At 34.8% G+C, this 25578-nt stretch overlaps 1 protein-coding gene across 1 annotated transcript; it reads left to right on the top strand.

The window, feature by feature from the left end:
- The first annotated feature begins 19091 nt into the window (after nucleotides 1–19091).
- On the top strand, nucleotides 19092–25102 carry LOC129085083 (olfactory receptor 6C6-like). Its single transcript, XM_054591498.1, has 2 exons — nucleotides 19092–20002; nucleotides 25066–25102. Exons 1-2 carry the CDS (start codon nucleotides 19092–19094, stop codon nucleotides 25100–25102), a joined length of 948 nt encoding a protein of 315 aa, XP_054447473.1.
- Nucleotides 25103–25578: the final 476 nt, after the last annotated feature.

The following is a 25578-nucleotide window of genomic DNA, read 5'->3' as shown; positions in this document are numbered from 1 at the left end:
TGAATAGACATTTCTCCAAAGACAACATAAAATAGACATATTAAAAGATGTTCAACAACACTAATCATCAGAGAAATACAAATTTAAACTACAATGAGATAAAACCTCATACCTGTCAGAATGGCATTCATCAATAAATCAACAAACAAGAGCTGGCAAAGATGTGGAGAAAAGGGAACCCTTGTGCATCTTATGACCCAGCAAATCTTCTGGGAGTATATCTGAAGAAACCCAAAACACTAATTCAAAATAATACATGCAACCTCATGTTCATTGCAGCATTATTTACAATAGCCAAGATTTGGAAGCAGCCAAAATGCGAATCAGTAGATGGTGGATAAAATAGCCATGGTACCATTCATACAGTGGAATATTATTCTGCAGTAAAAAAAGATGGAAACCTTCTTTTTGCAACAGCATGGATGGACCTGGAGAGTGTTATGCTAAGTGAAGTAAGCCAGTCAGAGAAAGACAAATGCCATAAGATTTTTATTTATATGTGGAATCTAATGAATGACATAAACTAACACACAAAAGAGAAACAGGTTCATAGATTCAGAACAGAGCTGACAACTGTCAGAGAGGAGGGTTGCTAGGGGCTAGGTGGAAATGTGAAGGGATTAAGAAAAAAAACTCATTGACACAGACAACTGTATCATGATTACCAAAAAGAAAGAGACAGGGGAGAAGTAGAAAAGACTAAAGGTGGGACAAATGGTGATGGAAAGAGACTTGACTTGGGGTTGTGAACATCAATACAATTATGATGTATCATATTATAGAATTGAACTTGAATGTTATGTAATTTTATTATTCAATATCACCCCAATAAATTCAACTAAAAATTAAAAAACAGCCCTGCCTGGTGTGGCTCATTTGGTTTAAATATCATCCCATGCACTGAAAAGTTGCAGGTTAATTTCCTGGTCAGGGCACAAAACTAGGTTGTGGGTTTGATCTCTGGTCAGGGTGCATCAAGGAGGCAACCATTTGGTGTTTCTCTCTTTTTCTCCCCAACTTCTACTCTCTGTTAAAAAAAAAAAAGGCAAAGAAATATGTCCAGAGGTGAAGATAAAAATAACTTTAAAAATTAAAACATAAAAATCAGATTAAAAAAAGAATGTTTTGTAGTAAACAGTTTAGTCAAGTTTTTTCTCTTTTGACTCATTATTTAAAAAACACTGTCTTCTCATGCAGCTGAAGTTGCAAAGAGCCATTTAAAACACCAACACATAAATTTTTACTTGCAGCCACTTACCCCTGTCTCCGGCAAAGGTGGGGACAGAGCGGACTAGAGATGCCTGAGAAGAGATTGGGGAAGGAGGCTTTGGGGAAAGAACTGAAAGAGTAGCTGGTGGGATCCCCGTGCTGACTCATCCCCCATATGGCAGCAGCCATCTTGCTCCAGTAGAACACTCCCCTGATTGGCAGCAGCACGAGAGGACCCAATAGCCCTACCCCCAGGAGGGACTCTGCCCTGCCCTGTGCTGTCTAAGCTGGTCGGTTGAGTGCAGAGTGACTAGATTAACGACTGAAGGGGACAGCCACAGACAGTAGATTCCTGGAAGTCTTGAACACACTGCCTAAGGTCAGAAAGGGTCATCATCTGACATCATCAGAGGCAGATCCAGAAAGAAAAAACAGCATCCTCCTACCATAGAAGTGCACACCACAAAATCAGGAAGTCAAGACAGATCAATTTAAGAAACAGAAGCAAAAAAGAAGAGTTTCACAAATAATGGGAAGACAAAGAAACACCCACTAGTTGAAGGGAACGGAAGAATCCCCAGAAAGAAACTGAATGAAATAGAGGCAAGTAAACTATCAGATATTGAGTTCAAAACAATGGATCTAAGGAAGCTCAATGAGCTCAGTGAGCTCAGACAGAATTACAAAAAACCATATGGACACTATGAGGAACTTACTGCAAACTATATCAGCATGAAAAAGGACACAGAAACTATCAATAAGAGACAAGAGGAAATGAAGAACACAACTTCTGAATTGAAGAACACAGAAGAAGGAATCAAAAGCAGGCTAGATGAAGCTGAGGATTGAATCAGTGAGCTGGAGGACAAGGTAGAAAAAAGCTCCCAGAAAGAGCAAGAGAATGAAAAAAGACTCAGAATGAATTAAGAGGCATTTAGGAAAATGCAGGGCAACCAGAAAAGTAATCATATCGATATAATAGGGATACCAGAAGGCAAAGAAGAGGAGCAAGGGATAGAGAACCTGTTTGAAAAAACAAGGATGGAAAACTTCCCTAATTGGAGGAGAGAAAAAGTCACACATGTTGAGGAAGCACAGAGGGTTCCATTCAAGAAGAACCCAGTGAGGCCCACTCCAAGACACATCATCATTAAAGTGGCAAATATCAAAGACAAACAGAGAATCCTAAAGGCAGCAAGGGAGAAACAGGTAGTAACATATAAGGGAGCCCTGGTATGGGGCTAGCAGCTGACCTCTCAACAGAAACACTACAAGCCAGAAGGGAATGGCAAGAAATATTCCAAGTCATGAAAAACAAAGATCTGTAATCAAAACTGCTCTACCTAGCAATGCTCTCCATTAAAATGGAAGGCAAAATAAGGAGTTTCCCAGACAAAAGAAGGCTAAAAGAATACACCTCCACCAAACCAGCATAGCAACATATGCTAAAGGGACTGCTTTAAGATGAAGAAAAAGAGTCTATGAATACACGCAGTTCCTTTCACAGTCACCAATATGTTATTACCAATATTTTTCATACTTATTAATCTGATTGTGACAATGATGTATTATTTTTGTTACCTTATTATTTGTTGGAACTCAATGTGTTTTTGTATATTTTTTGCCTATTTATATTAGTTTTTAAAAAGCTTTAAATGACTTGTTGGTATTCTTTATCCATTTTTTGATTAAATGTTTGTAGAATTTTTTCCCTAAAACAAAAAACAAACAAACTATTAACCCTTTTTTGGGTGCATTGCAAATACTTTTCTAGTCTATTACTTGTCCTTTAACTTTTTTTAATATGTATGCTATTGTATAGTCTTAAATGTTTAATATAGTCATATTGTCAATATTTTACTTTATAGCTTCTGGGTTTGAATATTTTACTTCAGAGTAAGAAGAATATTTTGTATTTTCTCATAAAACTCCTTCAATTTTACATATTGATTTTTAACTCATCTGAATATTTTTTGTAAAATGTGTGAAATAGGGCACTAAGATGGGGAACACGACAAGGATGTCCGCTCTCACCGCTTCTCTTCAATGTGGTACTGGAAGTCCTAGCCACAGCGGTCATACAAGAGAAAGAGATAAAAGGGATCCAGATAGGAAAGGAGGAAGTAAAGCTATCATTGTTTGTAGATGACATGATAGTGTACATAGAGAACCCTGTAGACTCTACCAAAAACTCCTCAACCTAATAAGTGAATTTGGCAAAACAGCAGGATACAAAGTCAACATTCAGAAATCAAAGGCATTTTTGTACACCAGCAATGCAATAGAAGAAGAAGAAATCAGAAAAAAAAATACCATTCGATATAGCAAGAAGAAAAATAAGGTACCTAGGCATAAATTTAACCAAAGACGTAAAAGATCTGTACGCAGAAAACTATACAACATTGAAGAAAGAAATTAAGGAAGAAACAAATAAATGGAAACATATATCATGCTATTTGTTTTATTTCAAGTAATAGTGATCCATGCACCTTATTTGTTGAATAAGCCTTATTTTCCCCATTGATTTGAACTGTCAATTTAATCATATATTATATTGTTAGATATATACATTTGTTTCTAGAATGCTCATTTTATTTCAGCGATCTCGTTGATTATTTCTGTTCTGGTGTCATATTGTTTTAATTGCTGAGACTTTATAATGGATTTTGACATTAAAAAAATAAAATCAATCTGCATTTAAAAATAAAGAAAGAAAGAAGGAACTCCTACCTTTTGTGACAACATTGATGGAACTGGAGAATATTATGCTAAGTGAAATAAGCCAGTCGGTGAAAGACAAATACTATATGATCTCACCTATAGGTGGAATCTATTCAACAAAATAAATGAATGAACAAAATAAATCACAGGTATGGAAACATAGAGCAGACTGAAAGTGACCAGAGGGGCCTGGGAAGGAGGACAATGGTGGAAAGAAGGAGAAGGGACTAAACAAAGAACATGTATGAATGACCCATGGACATGGACAACAGTGGGAATTGACTGTGGGAGCAGGGGGCTGGGTGGGATGTGTGGAGGAGGGCAAAGGGGGAAAAATTGAGACAACTGTAATAGAATAAACATGTTTTTTTTAAAAAGATGCTCAACGTCACTAATCATCAGAGAAGTGCAAATTAAAACCACAATGCTATACCATCTCACATATGTAGAATGGCTATCATCAACAAATCAATAAACAAGTGCTGGTGAGGATATGTAGAAAGGGGAATCCTTTTGCAATGTTGTTGGGAACGCAGACTGGTACGGCCACTATGGAAAGCAGTATGGAGATACCTGAATAAATTAAAAATGTATTTGCCTTTTGACCCAGTGATCCCACTTCTGGGACTATATCTGAAGGAACCCAAAACACTAATTTGAAAGAACATAAGCATCTTATGTTCACTGAAGTGTTATTTACCGTCACTGAGATATGGAAGCCACCCAAGCATCCGTCAATAGATGAATGGATAAAACTGCTATAGCACATTTACACAATGCAATACTACTCAGCCATAAAAAAGAAGAAAATTTTACCCTTTGCGACAGTATGGATGGACCTGGAGAATAATCAAAGAATGACAAATACCATGTGATTTCACTCATATGTGAAATTTAATGAACAAACTGAACTAACAAGGAAAATGAGGACAGACTCATAGATGGAGAGCAGGATGACAGCTGGTGGGGGGAAGGTTAGAGGGTGGAGGGATTGAGCACAAAGAAAAAAGAGCTCATGGACATGGACAACAGTGTGGTGACTGCTGGGAGGAGGAAGTATAAAGGGACTAAAAGGTAATGTATTAAAAAAACACAGTAAAGGTTAAATTTTAAAAAAAGAATATGACAGGACATTTCTCAATAGCAACAGTTGGAGCCAGAAAATGGTGGAATGATATCTTTAAAGTCTGAGAGGAAAATAAAACAAAACATGTCTCCAAAATATTAACAAAAACCACTTGATGTCATTAGAAAGCAAAATAGCAGCTAGGATTTGAGACTCCAGTCTTGGACAGAAGGATACTTATAAGGAGGAACCATATTCTCCACAACTTTTCTTTCAAAACCTCTTGTTCTTTCATATGTAGTGCATTGTGAATATCCTTTCAGAAAATGGTAGAGCTTTGCTTTCTTCTCTCTCGTGGAGCGGGAGAGATACAAAATGGAATCCACACCTATCATGAAACTAGGACTTTTTCTTAGATAGGAAAAAAAAATTCTGTATAAAAGGAAATCGGAGATTAACAGGCCTGATATTTTGCAGTTTGTTTTTTCACTGAACACATTTGATAAGTCCTAAGTATCAAGTAATGAAATCCTGAGACCATAAGTACAAAGTAGCAGCTAAAGTAACAAAGAATCTAAAAAGAAATTCTTGCTCTCTTCTAGTATCTAAAGACAAAAATTGACAATTAAGATTTGCCTAAGTGAAAGAGTCTGAATAAGCTTTTAGTTGAGAACACTAATATCATATACCCTAAGAATTAGCATAATGAATTGATCATTTCTAAAAAAATAATAATAAAATAAATATTTGAATAATCTCATTTCTTCTTTTGGTCAAGGATGTCTACCTGTATCTGTGTGCGAGATTAAATCAAATCTTGTTTGTATGAATAAATCACCATTCAGAGCCTTTAACATTTGCATACAGTTTTGAGTATACAGTAAAAAATTCACAAGTATACCAAGAAAGGTTCAAATGACCAAAAACCATGAAAATAACAGAAATAGAAAGAGACCCAAGAACATCTACATATTTTTAGCACACAGTTTGTAAAGTGATTAGAACTAATATTTTCATTAAAAAGGTAGAAAATAACCTAAAATAATTGTAATTGAGAATTTGAGAAATATTTATATAATAATTGAAAGCAGAATAGAGGATCAAATACTGAAAAGTTGGTTAGGAGAAATATCTAGAATTATTTCTATAAAAATTGTGCAGAACACATTTCTTTAATGTGGGACTTAGTAAAATATAAAACAAAATTAAAGCAGGCCTAGGAAACAAAGGAGAAAGAAAAATGTGCCAAAAGCTTTAGATGAAGAGAATAATGGTTACAAATTTTTGAAACTCCAGTAACATGCATGGAGCTGTTATTTGATATGATAACAATGCCTTAAATATATTAGAACATATATGTAATAATGCTCCACCAAAATTTGGATTCAGTATTCAAATAAAATATTTGTAATAAAATAAAATAGATATGCATAGCTAAAAAGTGTGTTGTCAACAATTCTGTTATTAAAAAAATATCAGTTAGAAGGTAATGGAGAGATACAAAAAGGGCAATGGTAATAAGATAAACTAAATGAATATAGACTTAATAATAATTCTGTTAAAAATAATAGATTCAGGAAGAGTTTGAAATATGTAGAATTGAAATGCACAACAGTAACACAAAAGTAAGAAGAAATAAATTGAGCTAAAATGTTCAAAGTTCTTATCATCAGAAAACTGATTAATTAAAGATACATATTGTCATCTGTAGGGTAATGTCTGAAAAAATAAATATAACAAAGCAATCAATAGAGGTAAAATGGAAAAATAAAATAAAATTATTATCCCAAATGAAAGCATATAAAAGGAATTCAAGGTATAAAACACATGTCAATCGAAAGGTGAAAAAGTAATAGAAAGGTAGATATCAGCACTTATATTGAATTTACAAAGGCAAAACATTTTTAAAACTAATTTTGATTCGAATTATAAAATTACATGTTGATTAAGTTGGATATGTTTTTAATATAAGGAAACAAAATAGAAATTATACAATATGGACATATTAATCATACAACATAAGTTCTAGTTAGACTAATGACATACACTAGACTTTACTGAAAGAGGCATTAATATTGATAAAATGGGATTTTTCATAAACAGAGCCAATTCATAAGACTATATCACTATCCAAAATATGGATATGCTACCTATATTAATCAGGGTGCTCCAGAGAAGTAGGACTAATATGAGATTTATTCTAAGGAATTGTATCACTTTATGAAGCAAGCTAAGAAATCCCTCAATCTGCTGTGCAAGCTGGAGACCCAGCAAAGCCATTGATATAGCTCAGAGCCAGGGAACTGATGGTGTAAGTTCAGTTGAGGGCAGGAAGAGAGAGCAAGTTCCTGCCCTCCTTTCTCTACCTTTTTGTTCTTCTTAGGTTTTCAAGGGATTGGATGATACCCACCCACAATGGGTGGAGGACAATCTGTCTTACTCAGGAAGAGACTCAAATGCTCATTGCACCTGGAAACACTCTTACAGGAATAATGTTAATTTGCACACCCTAACCCCTAATCAAACTAATACAAAAAATTAACCATCTCAAGTCTAGACCTTGTCAATTTGTCACTCATAAATGTTTTCTTAAACCTTTCTTGGTCTCCAAATAAAGAAAATAACAAGGTCACAATTTCACATAATGTGACAGGTCTATCCTGCATACAATCAAAAACACAATAACCCTAGCTAGCTGAGTGCATTAGTTCTGAATGTTTGAAAACCATGTAATCTTAATCATTAAAAAAAAGTGTATCCTAAGTGTCAGCTTAATTACGTACACACACAGGTTTATTATACTGTATTCAAATACAGTCGTGTCACTTAAAGAGAGGATACATTGTGAAAATACATTGTCAGGTGGTTTTGTCAATATGTGAACATCCTAGTACACTTACACAAACCTAATGATATAGCCTACTGCACACCTAGACTACATGCTATAACCTATTGCTCCTAAGCGACAAACTTGTGCAGCATGTTGCTACACTGAATCTTGTAGGCAATTAATTGTAGCACAAAAGTAATTATTTGTACACTGAAACATAGAAAACGTACCGTAAAAATACAGCATAAAAAATAAAAAAAAATGGCATACCTGTTTATGATACTATGAATGGACCTTGCAGGGCTAGAAGTTGTTTGGAATGAGTCAGTGAGGGAGTGAGGAGTGAAATGTGAAGGCCTGGGCCATCACTGTGCACTACTACAGACTTTATAAATACTGTAGGCTACACTAAACTTATAAAAGTTATTTTTCTTTAATAATTAACCTTACCTTACTGAGATGTTTTTAATTTATGAACTTTTTAACTTTTAAAAACCTTTTTGACTTTTTTTGTAATAACAGCTTAAAACACAAAAACATTGTACAGTTATACTGAAATTTGTCTTTCTTTCTTTATTTTTATTAAATCATTTTTTATTGTTATTCTATTAGAGTTATCCCAATTTTTTCCCCTTTGCCCTCCTCCGCCTATCCCACCCCCCCGTTCCCAGTCAATTCCCGTACTGTTAAACATGTCCATTGGTCATTCATACATGTTCTTTGTCTATTTTATAAACTTTTATTCTATTTAATTTTTTTCTTACTTTTTAACTTCTTAATTTAAAAACTAAGACAGAAACAGGCACAGAAGCCTAGGCCTTCACAGGGTCAGGATTATCAGTATCACTGTCTGCCACCTGCATATTTCATTCCACTGAAATCTCTTCAGGGACAATAACACACACAGAGCTGTTACTTGCTATGATAACATGGCCTTCTTCTGGAATACATTCCGAAGGACCTGCCTGAAACTTCTTGTGAAGTGGTGTCGCTCTTTTCAGAAATATGTACACAGTGGTTTGTTTGGTTCCTTTCCTTCTTTCCTTCCTTCTTTCCTTCCTTCCTTCCTTTCCTTCCTTCCTTCCTTCCTTCCTTCCTTCCTTCCTTCCTTCCTTCCTTCCTTCCTTCCTTCCTTCCTTCCTTCCTTCCTTCCTTCCTCATAGATTTGCTTGTAAACCAAAAATTCACCATGAATATTCCTATGTATTCAGAAAAATCTTTTGAGGTTGAGATCCCTTTTATATTATTAAATTTATCAGGGTAATGTTGGTTAATGAAATTATATAGGTTTCAAATGTACAATTGTATGATACATCATCTGTATATTGCATTGTGTGTTCACCATCCAAGTAAAGGCTGTCACCATATATTTGATGCCCTTTATCCTCTTCTTACCCTTCTACCACCACTTGCTTCTGGTAACCACCATATTATTATCTGTGTCTACATTCAAATGAAGAAATAAAATTTGTCACATATAGTGTTCATAGATCAGACTCAATATTTTTCAGATGTTGAATGTACTGAAATTAGCCCAGAGATTTGACGTAATCTCACTCAAAACCCCTGAAGGTGCCCTGTGTGTGTGCGTGCAAATTGACAACCTGGTTCTTACATTGATATAGAAACACAAAAGACCCAGAATCATCAAGGCAGTTTTAGAAAAGAACTATGTGAGAGGACACTCCCTCATTTTAATACTTATAAAGCTGCAGCTATCAATGCACTGTGGCATTATCCTCGAATATATAAATTGATCAATCAGTATAAAAGAAGAGTCCAGAAATAGACAACACACACACATACATACATATAACTGTTTTTTTTATTGTTAAGATTATTGCAGATATCCCCCATTGCCCCCCTTCGCCTACCTTCACCCAGCCTCACCCCCCACCCCCACCTCAGTCCCCTGGCCTTTCACCACACTCTTATCTGTATCTATGGGCTATGCATATATGTTCTTTGGCTAATCTCTTCACCTCTTGTCCAGACCTTTTCACCCCCATCTCCTCTGTCATCTGTCAGTTTGTTCCATGTATCCATGCTTCTGGTTCTATTTTGTTCATCAGTTTGTTTTGCTCATTAGATTCCATGTATAAGTAAGATCATATGGTATTTTTCTTTCCCTCACTGGCTTATTTTAATTAGCATGATAATCTCCAGGTGACATACAAGAATCAACCAGTGAATACAAGAATAAGTGGAACAACAAATTGATGTTTCTCTGTCTCTATCCCTTCCTCTCTATCTCTAAAAATCAATGAAAAATATTTCTGTTTTTTTAAACAAATGTTCAAATCAGTTGAGAAACTATAGGTTTTTTCAAAAGTTCATCTGATGCGTTTGTTGTATAACAGCAGTGTGAATTCTGATAGTAGATTTGACATTTTCTTAAGAAATTTTTAAAATGTTGTGGTGTTTGCACAGTGACAGATGATAATTAGAATTAGTGAAACAAACACATCATAAAGTAGAAAAATGTCAAATCACTATGTTGTACACCTAAAATTAATAAAACTGATATAGTATTGTACACCAACTATACTTAAAAAATATAACTTTAAAAATATTTTAAAATAAATTTTCTTTATACTTAAACACAAGTAGCACTTCTTTTACTTCTTTTGATGACCTTTTGTTGGGATAATAACAAAATCATAGGGAATTTTGTTTAATAATAATTTACAGCTTGGTCTTTGATATAATATATGTGACCAAGTCAGTTTATTCATGTTAAGCAGACTCTTATATAACAATACAGTTCAAATGTTTCAGATATTTGAGTTCTCTAGAATAGGCCCTCATGTCATAAACTAAATGTTTCACCATAGGTTTCTCCACTCACCTCTTATTTAAAAAAAGAACACACTCTCTTAAAATTTAAAAAAGAAACACCTCAGACAATATTCTGATAATATATAATTAAAACCTTATTATAAAATTGGTGTGGAGGTTATCAGAGGGAAAAAAGAAGCAGAGGATTAAAGGGGTCAAATATATGGTGCAAAAGGAGATTTGACTTTGGGTAATAAACACACAATACAATATACAGATGATGTATTATTGAATTGTACACTTGGAACTTACATAATTTTAGTAACCAATGTCACCTCCAATAAATTTAAATAAAAAAATAAAGCAAACATTAAAAACCTATGGATTAAGAAAAGAAGGAAAAGAAATAAGACCATTTGGAAGTGCTAAAATAATTGAATCTTTTTGCAGCAACATTAAAGTCTGCTATGTGCCTATCATTATTACTATTATCATTTTTGTAATAGGAAAAAGAAATTTCTTATTGGAGCAAACTAGACCAGGTTTTTACATATTGTATTTTTTTATAATTTTATTTTTTAATTTTTTTCCTTTTTTATTGTTGTGCAATTACAGTTGTCCCCATATTCCCCCCATCATTCTCCCCCACTCTTCCCATCCCCACCCCCCACATTCAGTCCTCCTGCCCCCATGTCGTTTTTCTCCATGGGTCCTTTATAATGTTTCTTGATGACCATTCCTCTTCTTTTCCTCATTGCGTTTCCCCTTGCCTTTCCCCTCTACTGCCAGTTTGTTCTTTATTTCAATGTCTCAGGTTATATTTTGCTCACTTGTTTGTTTTTTTGATTAGGTTCCACTTCTAGGTGAGATCACATGGTATTTGTCTTTCACTGCCTGGCTTATTTCACTTAGCATAATGCTCTCCAGTTCCATCCATGCTGTCGTGAAGGGTAGGAGTTCCTTCTTCCTTACTGCTGTGTAGTATTCCATTGTATAAATGTACCACAGTTTTTTGATTCACACATTTACTGATGGGCACTTAGGCTGTTTCTAGCACTTGGCAATTGTAAATTGTACTGCTATGAATATTGGGGAGCATAGGTTCTTTTGAATTGGTGTTTCCGGATTCTTAGGGTATAATCCCAGCAGTGGAATTGCTGGGTTAAAAGGCAGTTCCATTATTAGTTTTTTGAGGAAGTTCCATACCGTTTTCCACGGTGGCTTCACCAGTCTGCATTCCCCCCAACAGTGTAATAGGGTTCCGTTTTCTCTGCATCCTTGCCAGCACTTGTTTGTTGATTTGACAAGTTGATTTAAAAGGGTCCTCTCCCTTTTTTTCTTGATGAGCCTGTTTAAAGGCTTGCCAATTTTGTTTATCTTTTCAAAGAACAAGCTCCTGGATTTATTGATCTTTTGAATTATTTTTTAGTCTCTATGTTGTTTAATTCTGCTCTGATCTTGGTTATTTCCTTTCTTCTGCTCCCTCTGGGCTTTGTTGTTGTTCCTTTTAGTTCTTGTAAATATAGAGTTAGGTTGTTTATTTGAAATGTTTCTATTTTTTTATGGTAGGTTTATATAGCTATGAACATCCCTTGCAGGACTGCCTTTGCTGCGTCTCGTAGGCTTTGGATGATTATGTGTTCATTTTCATTTGTTTCCAGAAACTTTTTGATTTCTTCCTTGACCTTATTATTAACCCATTTATTGTTTAATAGTATGCTATTCAGTCTCCAAGAATTTTTATGTTTTTGAGTTTTTTCCTTGAGGGTGGTTTTTAGTTTCAAGGCCTTGTGGTCTGAGAAAATGGTTGTTATGATTTCAATTTTCTTGAATTTGTTGAGGTTTGTTTTGTGCCCTATCATGTGGTTTATCCTTGAAAATATTCCATGTGCATTTGAAAAGAATGTGTATTTTGCTTCTTTGGGATGAAAGATTTTATATATATCAGTTAAGTCCATTTGATCTAGGGCATCGTTAAATGCTGTGATATCCTTGCTGGTATTTTGTTTGGAAGATCTATCCATCGTTGACAGTGGGGTGTTAAAATCCCCTGCTATAAGTGTGTTGCTCTCTATCTCTTTCTTAAGTCCTCCAAGATTTTTCTTATATATTTGGGTGCTCCTATGTTGGGTGCATATAGGTTTACAATGTTTATGTCTTCTTGATTAATTCTTCCCTTGAGTATTATTGTCTTTCTCTGTCTCTTTTTATGGCCTTTGCTTTGAAGTCTATTTTGTCTGATATGAGTATTGTTACTCCCAGCTTTTTTTTCCCTGCCCACTTGCTTGGAATATTTTTTTCCAACCCTTCACTTTCAGTCTGTGTAGGTCTTTTGTTATGAGGTGGGTCTTTTGTTCTAAGGTGCGTCTCTTTTAGGCACTATGTGTGTGGGTCATGTTTTATTATCCATTCAGCTACCCTATGTCTTTTGATTAGAGCATTTAATCTTTTTACATTTAAAGTTATTATTGATAGGTACTTATTCATGGCCATTTCCCCTCTTTGTACCTGTGTTCCTCTCTCTCTCACTCTTTTCATTCATCTTCTTAAAGCATTTCCTTTAGCATGTCTTGCAATGCTGATTTGGTGGAGGTGTATTCTTTTGTCTGGGAAACTTCTTATTTTGCCTTCCTTTTTAATTGAGAGCCTTGGTGGGTAGAGTAGTCTTGGTTGCAGGCTTTGTTTTTCATGACTTGGAATATTTCTTGCCATTCCCTTCTGGCTTGTAGTGTTTCTGTTGAGAAGTCAGCTGATAGCCTTATCAGAGCACCCTTGCACGTTACTTCCTGTTCCTCCCTTGCTGCCTTTAAGATTCTTTCTCGGTCTTTAAAATTTGTCATTTTATTTATGATGTGTCTTGGAGTGGGCCTCTTTGGGTTCATCTTGATTGGGACCCTCTGTGCTTCTTGAACTTGCATGGCTTTTCCCTCTCCACATCCCTCTCCAGTTAAGGGATGTTTTCTGTCATTTTTTCAAACAAATTTTTTATCCCTTGCTCCTTTCCTTCTCCTTCTGGTGTTTCTATGATTTGAATGTTGTTGTGTTTCATGTTGTCCTGCAGTTCCCTTAAGCTATCTTCATATTTAAAAATTTTTTTGTGTGCTGTTCCTGTATTTCTTTCTACCTTGTCTCCTAGCTCACCATTCCAGTCTTCTGCTTCATTCAGCCTGTTTGTAATTCCTTCAAGTACATTTCTTCATTTCAGATATTGTATTTTTCATTTCTTTCTGGTTCTTTTTTATAGCTTCTATTTTCTTTTTCATGCTGTTGTAGTTCCTACTCAGTTCTTTGTAGTTGTCACTGAGTTCCTTGAGCACCTTTATAACCATTCTTTTGAAATCTGTGTCTGATAGCTTTCTTGCCTCCATTTTATTTAGCTCTTTTACTGAGGATTCTTCCATTACTTTCAAATGCATGTTCTTTCTTTGTTTCCCCATTTAGGTGACTCTTCTCATTTGTTTCTGTGATTCCAGATGCTCTGCTTTGTCAGCTGTCTTCATAGGGTGAATTTCTGTGGTAGGGGTTCTGTGGGACTCAGTGGTGTGTGGCCTCTTCAATCTCCTTGTTTGGATGTTCTAAGGTTGCCCTTTCTTCTGTTTGTGTTGGCTCTCTTGTTGTACTTGGGTTTTACCTGTTGGCAACTTCTTTGCTGATGGGTTCTCCCCTCCAGTGGCCTTACTGGAAGTCACAACTCCCACCTTGTTTTGTATGCTATTATATAGGTGTTGGGTAACAAAGCAGTTTTATTACCTACATCAGCAAAAAGAACCTCCCTACCACGTCAGCAATCTCAAGTGCAATTGCACTAAGATTAATAAAGGTAAAGAGAGATTGCAGATATTATATATCAAAAGGAATATGAGATAACTAAAAGAGGAAAAAAATGTTATTGTATGGTAAGAGGGAGGAGATTTGATAAGAGTTGGGATAGAACTGAGGTGAAGAGAGGGAGAGAACAAAATTTAAAATGTAAGTAAAACATGAAATGGCAATGGGGTAAGAAAAGGGAAGAGTATATTATGAGGTTTGAAGTAAAATTGAAAAAGTACGGGACCAATGAGAGTGAAATTGCAGAAAAACCACAGCAGTGTTGATAGCAATGACAGCTGAATGAAGTTTAATAAAGGTACGACAGAAATAAGAATACTGTAGAAAAGCACAAAGTGAATGAGATGTCTGCAGTAAAGAAATATGATTTTGAGAGGATGGGGGGAGCAAACTAGTAAGAGTAAGGAGTAAAATCCAGGTTGAGAGAGGGGAAAAAAAGGGGGAGAAAAACCAATGAAATGAAATTCCTCACTCAACTGATCAGTGGCAGGGGGAAGGTAAAATGGAATAACACAGGAGGAGAGTATTCAATGGGCTTAATGTACAAATAGTGAACAAATAGGAGTTTCTTTGGAAAAATACAGCAATAACTGTGGTATTTCACCCAACTAGCCACTGTTTATAAAAGGTGGAAAAGAAATAAGACTCATTATAGGGGAAAAAGAATGTGAGCTGACTTAAGAAAGAAGAGCACTTATACGAGGTTAGATGGAGGAGGAATAGAGAATGAAAGGGATAGAAACTTGGCATTGTGTGAGAAAATAAAGTTTACACAATAATTATAAAGCTCAGGAAGATGGTGAAATGGATTAAGACCAAGGAAGGGTGCTATGTGGGATTTGGAATAACAATACTATGATTAAAAAATATATAATCTGAATAAAAAGAATAAAAAAAGAAGACCAAGAGTAATGAGTTATGTGGAATACAAGTGAAGTGAAAGGAGAAAAATTAAAATGCAATATGAAAGGGAGAATAAAAAGACAAAACAAAAAATAAAAGAAAAACAGAAAAACTAAATGGAAAGAAAAAAGAGAAATAAAAATCATGTAAGCCCTACTGAAGAACAAAGTGAAATTTGTCTCAGCTGTTGGCATTCACCTTCTGACTTCTTTCTGGATCTGTCTCTGGTTTACTCTCCATTCCAGATCTTACTGTGTTAGTCTTGAGAGGGAAAACAAAAAAAAACAGAAAAAACCCCTGCCGAACAGGTTTTACAGATCTTCCTGATTCCTGCCGGCAGGGGGTGCTGGGCTCCATTTTTTTTCTTTCCTGTGGTTTCACAAGGATGGGGGCTCAGACTGGGCTACAATAATTACAGGTTCCCAGTTTCCTGCCCACACCCTCAGAGCACTGTGTAGCCTGCGCTCTCTACTCTGTGCGTTTGCGCCCAGCCAGCACCAATAAAGCACCTTGTTTTACACTCCTTTAATCAGTCCATGAAGTACACTGAGTGTGAGCAAATTGCGCCCCGACTCCTGTTATTGTTGGCTGGGCAGCTAAGTGTGCAAGATCCCTTCACTGAGCACTTCAGTTCCCCTTTTGAAAAAAGTTTTTGTGTGACACTGCCGCTCAGAGTCACGGCCTGGCTTTCCACATAGTCCAACCCTCTGACCAGTCCAGAGTCTATCTGGGTCATGGTCGGTCACAGGCCACCTTCTCTCAGCCTCAGTACTCCACTGGCTATGTGTCACTTGCAGCCTTTCACCACCCCCCGCCCCCAGCGAATTTATGCATCCAGGTTTCTCCTGGCACGAGTCTGGGACTGCTCTGCCCTGGGAGGGGAGGAAGACACTAGGCTGCTATCACTGACCTGGCTCTCCTCCAGGGTACCTGTGACAGTCTCAGGCTTTGGTGCCAGGCCCAAGGACCTTCCCATCGGCCTATAAAACTTCCTTACCACCCCGCCTCCCCCCGCCCCCGCCATTTTGAAGCACCCTCTGCACACTTCGGCTTCTAAACTTCCTATCAGCTGAGATTCTGTTGGCTGTTTAGTTTTTTTTGAAGATTGGCTGTGTTCTAGTTGGATGCAGAAAGAAGTGGGCTCAGCTCCCACCTACCTACCTGCCATGTTCGACTTCTTTTTCATATTGTCTTTGAACTATGAAGCAATTGATGTTTTGGTTGTATATTTTCAGTTTAAACAGAGAAAAAGCTGAGTGAATTTTTTTTTTAATTGGCACACGACTAGTACTTTCTGAATATCAGTCTTTAGGGAAATATTTTATTTATTCTTTTGTTTGCTGATTTTAACAGATTCCCTTGTGTCCCTAATGAGCAAAACAATAAAATTTAGTTAGAATCATGGGATATGTTAAATTTCTGTACTTAAATGTTGTATTTCTTGCTAGATTTTAATCTATGATATAACCCTTCCAGTTAAAGCTTAAGGAAAGTTTCCTGAAAATTTAACCAAACTGGGAAGGATGATAGAGATACATCATTGTTCTTTAATATCTAAATTTTGAGATATGTAGCAAATGTGATCTTAAGAGAAAAAATGAGAATCTTTTGGAAAATGAATAAAACACACTTCACATTTTATTCAAATATTTTTAAAGAAAATATTGTTTTCACATCATTTTAATAATTGAATAAAATCCTGAAATGACCATCATCACTTTTAACTTAGTTAGTTCATATTTTCTACTATATATTGTGACAAAAAAGAAACACCAATATGCCCTGTGAAAGGTAAGTCAAATACTAAGTTGAACTTTTTTTTTTGAGTCAGAAGTTAGGAAAATATTTTTCAATACAAGAGATTTAAATGTCTTTAAATTGTTTTATTTACCTATTCCTTTTGATGAAATAAAAATTCTTTTATAATTTTACTATGAATATTTATAAAATGTAATAACATAATTTATCATATAAAAATGCCAAATTCATTCTCTCTAACTTGATTAACTTCATTGGCTGATCATTGAGGGAAAATTAGAGATATTTTAAATCTTGAGGAAATCTAACAAAACATTTACACCCAGTTCAAGGTTAAAGGCAATTAGTGTGTTTAACAGAATTAAGATCATTGTGAATAATAGGAAACAATTATGAAATAATGTGTGTATGAGTTTTATTTAGTCTATCAAGTAATACAATTCCACAGATAATAAAAAATGTAGATTTATATTTTAATGAAAGGAAAGTGATTAATGGAAAAACCTTAGGGACAATCAAATAAAAAACATTTATGTTGGAATGCAAGGACTAATATTATTCATGAACAATAGATTAAAATAGGTGGTAAGCATTAAGATGTTTAACATAAAAATTCTAGGGATTCAGTAGCTTTAAAAATGTGTGAATAAAATAATACTGTCATCTAGAAAAGTAGAGGAATATATTTGAATGAACTTAATTGAAAAGAAAAGGGAAATACTTATGTGGCATTTGATTTTTTTCTATTACAGCTTACATTTTATTTTATTTTTTCATGCTTAGAAAGTGTATTATTTGAGAAGAATGTAAAATTTGACAACAATATTTTTATTTTTTTCCTAGACTTCAGGATTGAGGTTGTTCCCCCACCCCATAAAGAGCAACAAAATAACCACTGAAATTTGTCAAAGTAAGAAAACTGATTTTAATAGAAAATGTAATTGTTCCTGAACAGATCCCTAAGTCTTTATAAACTTAAAAATATATACTTGTTGAAGAGTAATATTTTTCACCTCCAATAAACCCTCAGTTCCCACCTAGAGAAATTCATTGCACATAGTCAGAGCTAAGTAAATATTTATCAAATGAATGAATGATAGAGAGTCACTACAGTTTATGTTTTGAAATAAGGGTAAAAAAGAAAACTTTTTGAATATCATCTGTCAGTTCTGAACATTGGCTAAGACAAAGAGTCTTGCTGTACTACAAAGAATAAATTAATAAAAGCAAGTTATTAATAACTATAAAATACTGCTGCAGCAGTAGTCAGTGACAAGAACTGTGACTGTGCTTAAAATCATTTTATGCTTAAATGAAAAGATATGGCTTCTTAATGTAATCTGCACAACCATGAAGAAAGTAATAGGAGACTATAAATTGAATAAAGTAAAAAAAGGATTAAAATATGGAAAGACCAATTTCAGTTTTTCTGTTTGTTTTATATCATCCATATCAGAGTCATTGTTAATGATATACTGGGAATTTTTGAAGTGTTGAATCTAGAGGCCCCTGATAAAATATATGAACAAGCAGACAGATGGAGTGAAAAACATTTTTTAAAAATGACACAAAAATGTAAGAAAGTATATATAAAATGGGATTTGGTGATGAATAAATGGAATAAAATTACTTGAAATATTTGTTAAATTCAGAAAACAGAAAATATAAACTATTTAAATAGCCTATTAGTGTAAAGACTTTGAAAGATAGACCAACACTAAATAATGTAGATAAATTTTGAATGAAAAGCCAGCCCCCTATTAAGTGGTAAACAAGACTTATTTCAATCTAGACAATGTAAAAAAGAGCATTTTTGTAAAAATGGCTGACATTAGAGGACATGTTCATTTTGATGAACTCAAAGTTGATTCGTGAAAATATATGTACATAATTAAGTTTCTGAATATGGAACAATCGATGGCTGAGAATAAAGAAAACTATTTTCTCAGGTATGATATAAATTTCGTTTTCTCTAGCTTTGATAGGAAAAAGAAAGTAATGAACAAGTCAACGGAAATAGAATTCATTTTGCGTGGACTGACAGATGATCCTGTGTTGCAAATTGTGATTTTCCTGTTTCTGTTTCTCAACTACATCTTGAGCCTGACAGGGAACTTAATTATCATCCTCCTCACCGTGCTGGATCCCCATCTCAAGACTCCAATGTATTTCTTCCTCCGAAATTTCTCCTTCTTAGAGATTTCATTCACAACTGTCGGCATTCCACGATTTTTAATAAGCATTCTGACTGGAGACAAAACAATTTCCTACAATGGTTGTGCAACTCAATTGTTCTTTTTTCTTTTATTAGGAGTTACAGAATTTTACCTTCTGGCTGCCATGTCCTATGACCGCTATGTCTCCATCTGCAAACCCCTGCATTACCCCATCATCATGAACAGCAAAGTGTGCTATCAGCTTGTAGTCAGCTCTTGGGTAACTGGATTCCTAGTCATATTTCCCCCTTTGGTCTTGGGACTCAGGTTGGACTTCTGTGATTCCAAAACTATTGATCACTTCCTCTGTGACTCTTCTCCTATACTGCAAATCTCTTGCACAGATACACACGTTATAGAATTGATGGCTTTTGTCTTAGCTGTGGTGACCCTTGTTTTCACTTTGGTGTCAGTGGTTCTCTCCTACACATACATCATCAAAACCATCCTAAAATTCCCTTCTGTTCAACAACGAACAAAGGCCTTCTCCACCTGTTCCTCACACATGGTGGTCGTCTCTATTACTTATGGGAGTTGCATATTTATGTATATGAAACCTTCAGCAAAGGAAAGGGTGACTTTAACCAAAGGCATAGCTGTGCTCAACACCTCTGTTGCTCCATTACTAAATCCCTTCATTTACACTCTAAGGAACCAGCAGGTGAAAGAAGCTCTCAAGGATATGCTTCGAAGGTTTTGCTATTTCGAAAACAATGAGACAAAATTGGGATGTAATATGTTGTTGAAACATGAATGGGGAAATCGAAAACAATTTTCAGTTCATTAGTTCATAGCTATGTCTTTTTTCCCCTCTATGATTTATATCATATTAGGTTTCCCAAGACTTCCTGATCCCTGCACTTCTCTCTGCTTTTTTACAGAGATCTTTTCACTGTTTAGTTGTGACCTGCCTTCTTCAATCTAGAATATTAAATTCGATTTTGGCTAGAAATATTTCTTCCCATAAGTGATACTTTTATGTACTGAATGCTTTCAAAAATAAATCTTGCTAGATATATGTATATAATTGTTTCAATACATTTGTACTAATTGCTAAGCATTGCATGCGCTCTTAAGTATTTTTTTCTGCTAAAATTGTGAGAGACAAACTCAAAATCTGTTAATTGTTATAACATGTAAACATTATTGTAATAAAAAGGAGAAAGTAAATAATTCTAAAAATCAAAGTAGCTTTTTGAAAAGTAACATTTATGCTAAAACTTAAAAGATGAATAAAGAAATAAGACTCAAGGGTTCTGTAATCAAGGGTATAAAATGTGAAAATGTAAAAATGTGAGATTCTAATAAGTTTCAACTATTAGAAAGTTACAATGATTAAACATATGACATTTATAAATATTATTAGTTATTGCTTTGTGTAGAAATAATTGAACTCTAGGCTTAGATTAAAATTGCTTGTATTGCACTACACTTATTAGGCCTATCAATGATAGTAACCAATGAAGAAATTTAGGTATAGTTTATTTATATATGAATTTTGGGGATATTTTATATATTTTAAACTATCTGTAAATTAAAAATGCCTGATCCATTCTGGTTGTATAAGTTTACTCAAATTTAATGAGTATACCTTATAAAAAAGTACATACAATTATTTTAAATGAGTGGATTTGGACAAGTATTGACAGTCATGTATTAATAGAGACAGAGGACATTTACATTAAGCTAAACATTTCCCTTTGCCTTTTCCTAGTTATTTCCCCACCCCCATGCCTGCCGTTGGATGCGAGTACCCAGTGTTGTCTTTCAGTCACTGTAGATTAGTTTCTGGAATTATTTTCTGCATTCTTTTTTTACTGTTGTTCAGTTACAGTTGTCCCACCTTTTCCCCCATTGCCGTCTCCTGTCCCAGCCCCCCACCACTTGCACAGTCAGTCCTCCCCATTGTCCATGCCCAGGAGCCCACTATTCATGATCCTTGACTGCCCCTTCTCCTTTTTCCCTTGTTACCACCTACCCCCTCCCAAAGAAACCACAAGAAATGAAGTTTATGTCTGGCTTTACTTCCTCAGCACACTATTTTTAGGTGCACCCGTGCTATTGCATGCATCCTTAGTTCATCCCTTTTTGCTGATTTGATTTAGTAGAATCTCTGGTGTCTGTGCTTTTTCTTCCCTATTCCCACACCTTGGTATTTTTATTCCCTGAGGAATCTTTTCCAAAGGCTGAATCATTTATTTTGACCGGCGTGAAAAGTCAGTGATACCATGTTCTGAAATGCCAATTGCTGAAAGCCTCTATCATCACCTAATGTCCTTTGAAATAAGCTGTCTGCCAAAGAGAAATAGATTGAAAGCAGTTGTTACTCCATGTCTTGGTGACTCTACTCTTCATTTCCTATTCTTCAAGGTAGAGCATTAGGAATGTCCCTGGAAGGAGAAAAAGTAGGATACATGTGGAGGAATGTAATTAACCATTTTCTTGCTCATTTTAGAAGCCCATCTCAGTTCCAAATTGATTTCTATAGTATCTTTAATGTAAAAGGCTTCAAAACTCAACATTCCTGTAAAGAAGTAGGGGAAATGTTTTTGAATACCTGCTAGAATGTTGAGGGAACTAATATCAAAGATCTCAGGTTGAAGCCCTGGGGAGACTGGTTCAGGAAAGTTTGTGGGAAATGGCAGTGGCTCTCAGATATTTTTGAAAAAGCATTTATCAATAGTCTCAGCAGTATTATAGGTAGTTCTCACACACTGAAAAACCAGTATGGATCTCCCATATGCTCACCAGTCTGACTACAAACACTTCTGGAGAATAATAACCCCTGCTTGGATTTCAACTTCCAAATTTGCAAAAAGTCCCCTGACAAACTGTAAATTTGAATCATACAAGGAAGAGAATGCTGGGAAATGGTATTCTGATTTCCCCTGCAGTTAGGGACCAACTTGGGAAGTCATTTATAATGAGCTGGAAAGATACAGTTTAATGTATATACTTTGAAAATAACAAACAAAACAAAGCCATGATCTCAGAAATTGCAAATCATTGCTTCCATTACTGGTTCTGCCCAAAGAGTTATGACAGTGGTGGTTACCAGGGAGAAGGAAAGTGGACGGGTGAGTAAATGGAAGAGGGAGTCAAATATATTTGGGTGATCTGACTTTGTGTGATGGACACACAGTGCAACGTACAGATGATGCATCATAGAATTGTACACTTGCAACCTATATATTTTTATTAACCAATGCCATCACAATAAATTTAATTAAAAAGTTAAAAAAAAAAACCCACAGTGATGTCAGCATTAAGAAGGACAAGTTAAGAGAGAGATGAGATTTGTTTTGCACTTTGTTTACTTTACTCCCATTTAGGGCAGTATTTGAAGACTCTAACATTATGAGTTCTTCAATTCTGGTAATACATTCATATTATTTCAGATACCTTTGGCACCCTTGTTGAAAAGTATGTTTCCACAAGGCACAGAATATGTGTTTTATATGGAGGAAAGAATGATAAAAAAAGCATAATAAAAGTAGGGAAATAAATTATATTACTATTAAATTAATTATTTTTCCCAGGAGGCTAGGACAGGTCTAGAACACATAATTACAATTTTTTTTATGATGAGAACATTTAAGATCTACTCTCTTAGTTGCTTTTAGGTATGTAATACCATATTGTAACTATAGTCATCATGCTGTATATTAGATCTTCATATTTATGATCAGTAGTTTGTACCCTTTAAACAACATCTCCCCATGTTCCCACCTTCTGGTTGCCAGTAATTTTCAATTTGTATATTTGATCTTGTGATTGAGATAGAATCATAAAAATGAGTTTATCAACTATCACATATGTTATTTAATTTTTTATTACAAATATCACTATCATTTGTTGCATTATAAAAGTTGAATGGTAAAGAAACTGAACGTAAATTGAGACAATACAGTGTCACCAATAATAGTATTTTCCTTTCTTTTTCAAAGATACATTAAATCACAAGATGAATAAACAGATGTAGTGATTTCATATGTCAAGGAATTTAAATCAGTTTTATTCATACACTTGAATGTTATAAAAATATGATAATGACAATGATGAAGAAGATGAAGATGGTGATAAATAGGAAAGTAAGTTTGTGGCCCTGGTAACGAGAGTCATATATCATTATCCGCATAGTCAGAGAAAAGTTACCTGAGATCATTGGCCTTTCTTCAGAGATAAAATTATTACATAAATATGAATAGACATTTTCATAATGAAAATCAAATGATGCTATAATTTTACATTATAATGATATAACCCAGGCATTCAGAAAATGGAGCAGAGATCTGTGTAAGAATCAGTCTGTTTCAGACATTCTGAAAAATTGTGTCTCACTTTGTTGAAATCCAATCTCTGTCCTCCTGTCTTCTCTCCCCCAGATGTCTCTGTCTCCGTCTCTGTCTCCATGTCTTTCTCACTCCTTCTCTCTATCCATGCTTTTTTAAAAATCCAGAAGTATAATCATGATATAACAAAATTAAAATTTAGGAACAAATTGTTCCTCTAGAGAAAATACTAGAATTGCTTAATTGAATTCTTAGAATCGCTGTGACTGGGGATTGAAGTGGCTCAGGTCAAATAATTGATTTAAAGTCTCACGCCCTTCTACTTTTCCTCTTGAAATGTACTCCTAGGAAGTCCAGTTGAAAATGTAAAGTAAGGGGTAAGCTTTCCAATGACATACACATACAACCCTTCTAAACAATTTAACTGAGAAAGCCCCCTCCATAGAGTTACTAGGAAAATAGGCGGAAGAAGTCCAAAGACATGCACTGGGAGAACATCAGGACTCATGTATAACATTCTGAACAAAGTGAGGGTTCTGTGTTATGGAGTAAAACTCCCAATATCTGGGGATGGAACGGGCAGGCATCTCCTATTACTATATTGTATAACAAAATATTAACGAGCAGTAAACTAGAACAACTATAATTAGCTCCCAGTTAAAATCCTATGGTACTACTTTCAAAGCTCAGATAAAGTACGAGATTATTATTTTTTCTGCTTTGGCTTTTTGGGATGAAATTTACTTACATGTGAACACATTCACACACACATGTATATATACAGGCAAATATTTCTAAGGTTTCTTCATCCATGTAGGTGTTTGTTTTATTATGTTAAAACAGGACCCCAGGAAACCTTGCCTTTTGAGCAGAATAGGGGCCCATGAGGAAGAGAAGTTGTGGGAGGCTGAGGGGAAGACATGGTTATACATCACTTTTGTATGTGATAAGTACATGACTTAAGGAATGGCTAAATTTATAAAAACAATTAGAACCTAAGCCATACCTCAATATTTATCAAGCCAGCAATGTATCAAATAATAAATATAACAAGTAAATGAAGAAAAATATTTTTTCTTAGGTCCTCTTGATTCCTCATTTGATAGAGATGTTTGATTCTTTCTGGATAACTACATATTTTGGGGTAATTTCTGTGGGACATAAAACTTTTATAAAGTGATTACAAAATGCTTCCTTAAAGTCATTCAATGTGTATTTGATGCATGTGGAAATGGAGAATGAATTAGGAGGAGTAATATTTTTCCCACTCCATTATATCCACAATTGAAAATTTAATAAAACCTCTCATTTCTGTACCTAAATATCTCTGACTCTATTATCTGTATCGTAGATCCACTGTGACATTTACCTGCAGAGCTTCAAAATGTCTCTGTAGTTAAAAGCAGTGGTCCCCTCGCTTGTCCCTTTGACTCTAAATTGTTCATATTCAATATAATTTTCAAGAGTAAGCTTCCAAAAAAAAAAAAAAGCTGGATACTAAAGTCGACATTTTATGTAAACTTTCAATGACTCTCTTTTTTGGAAGTGTCATGTAAGGAATAGCATCTTAATATAACTGGCTATATATTAAACACTGACAGCATCCCAGACATAATGACTCAGCCATACCAGGAATGGTAACTTAAAATGACATTTGTAACTCTACCTAGGTGATTCTTATACCCAAAACCTTTCAAACTTGCTTACTGTCAATTTTTTTTCATTACATTTATTGGGTTGACATTGATTAATAAGATTATATAGGTTTTAAATGTATAATTCTATGACATACCACTGTAAGAAAACATAAGTACTAAACATTTGGAACTTGATCTTAGAGAGGATTTTATAAATTTGACCCCAAAGCAAGGGAAGTAAAAACAGAAATAAATGAATGGAGCTATATCAAACTTACTATCAAATTTAAGTCCAAAATACTATTCTGGTATATAGGTCCCTTCATGTTTTGATTCTTTA

This window comes from Pteronotus mesoamericanus, unplaced genomic scaffold (genome assembly GCF_021234165.1).
Source record: "Pteronotus mesoamericanus isolate MK-2021 breed Mesoamerican mustached bat unplaced genomic scaffold, CSHL_Meso_final scaffold_21, whole genome shotgun sequence".
Classification (NCBI taxonomy): domain Eukaryota; kingdom Metazoa; phylum Chordata; class Mammalia; order Chiroptera; family Mormoopidae; genus Pteronotus; species Pteronotus mesoamericanus.
This window is presented reverse-complemented; position numbering and strand designations above follow the sequence as displayed.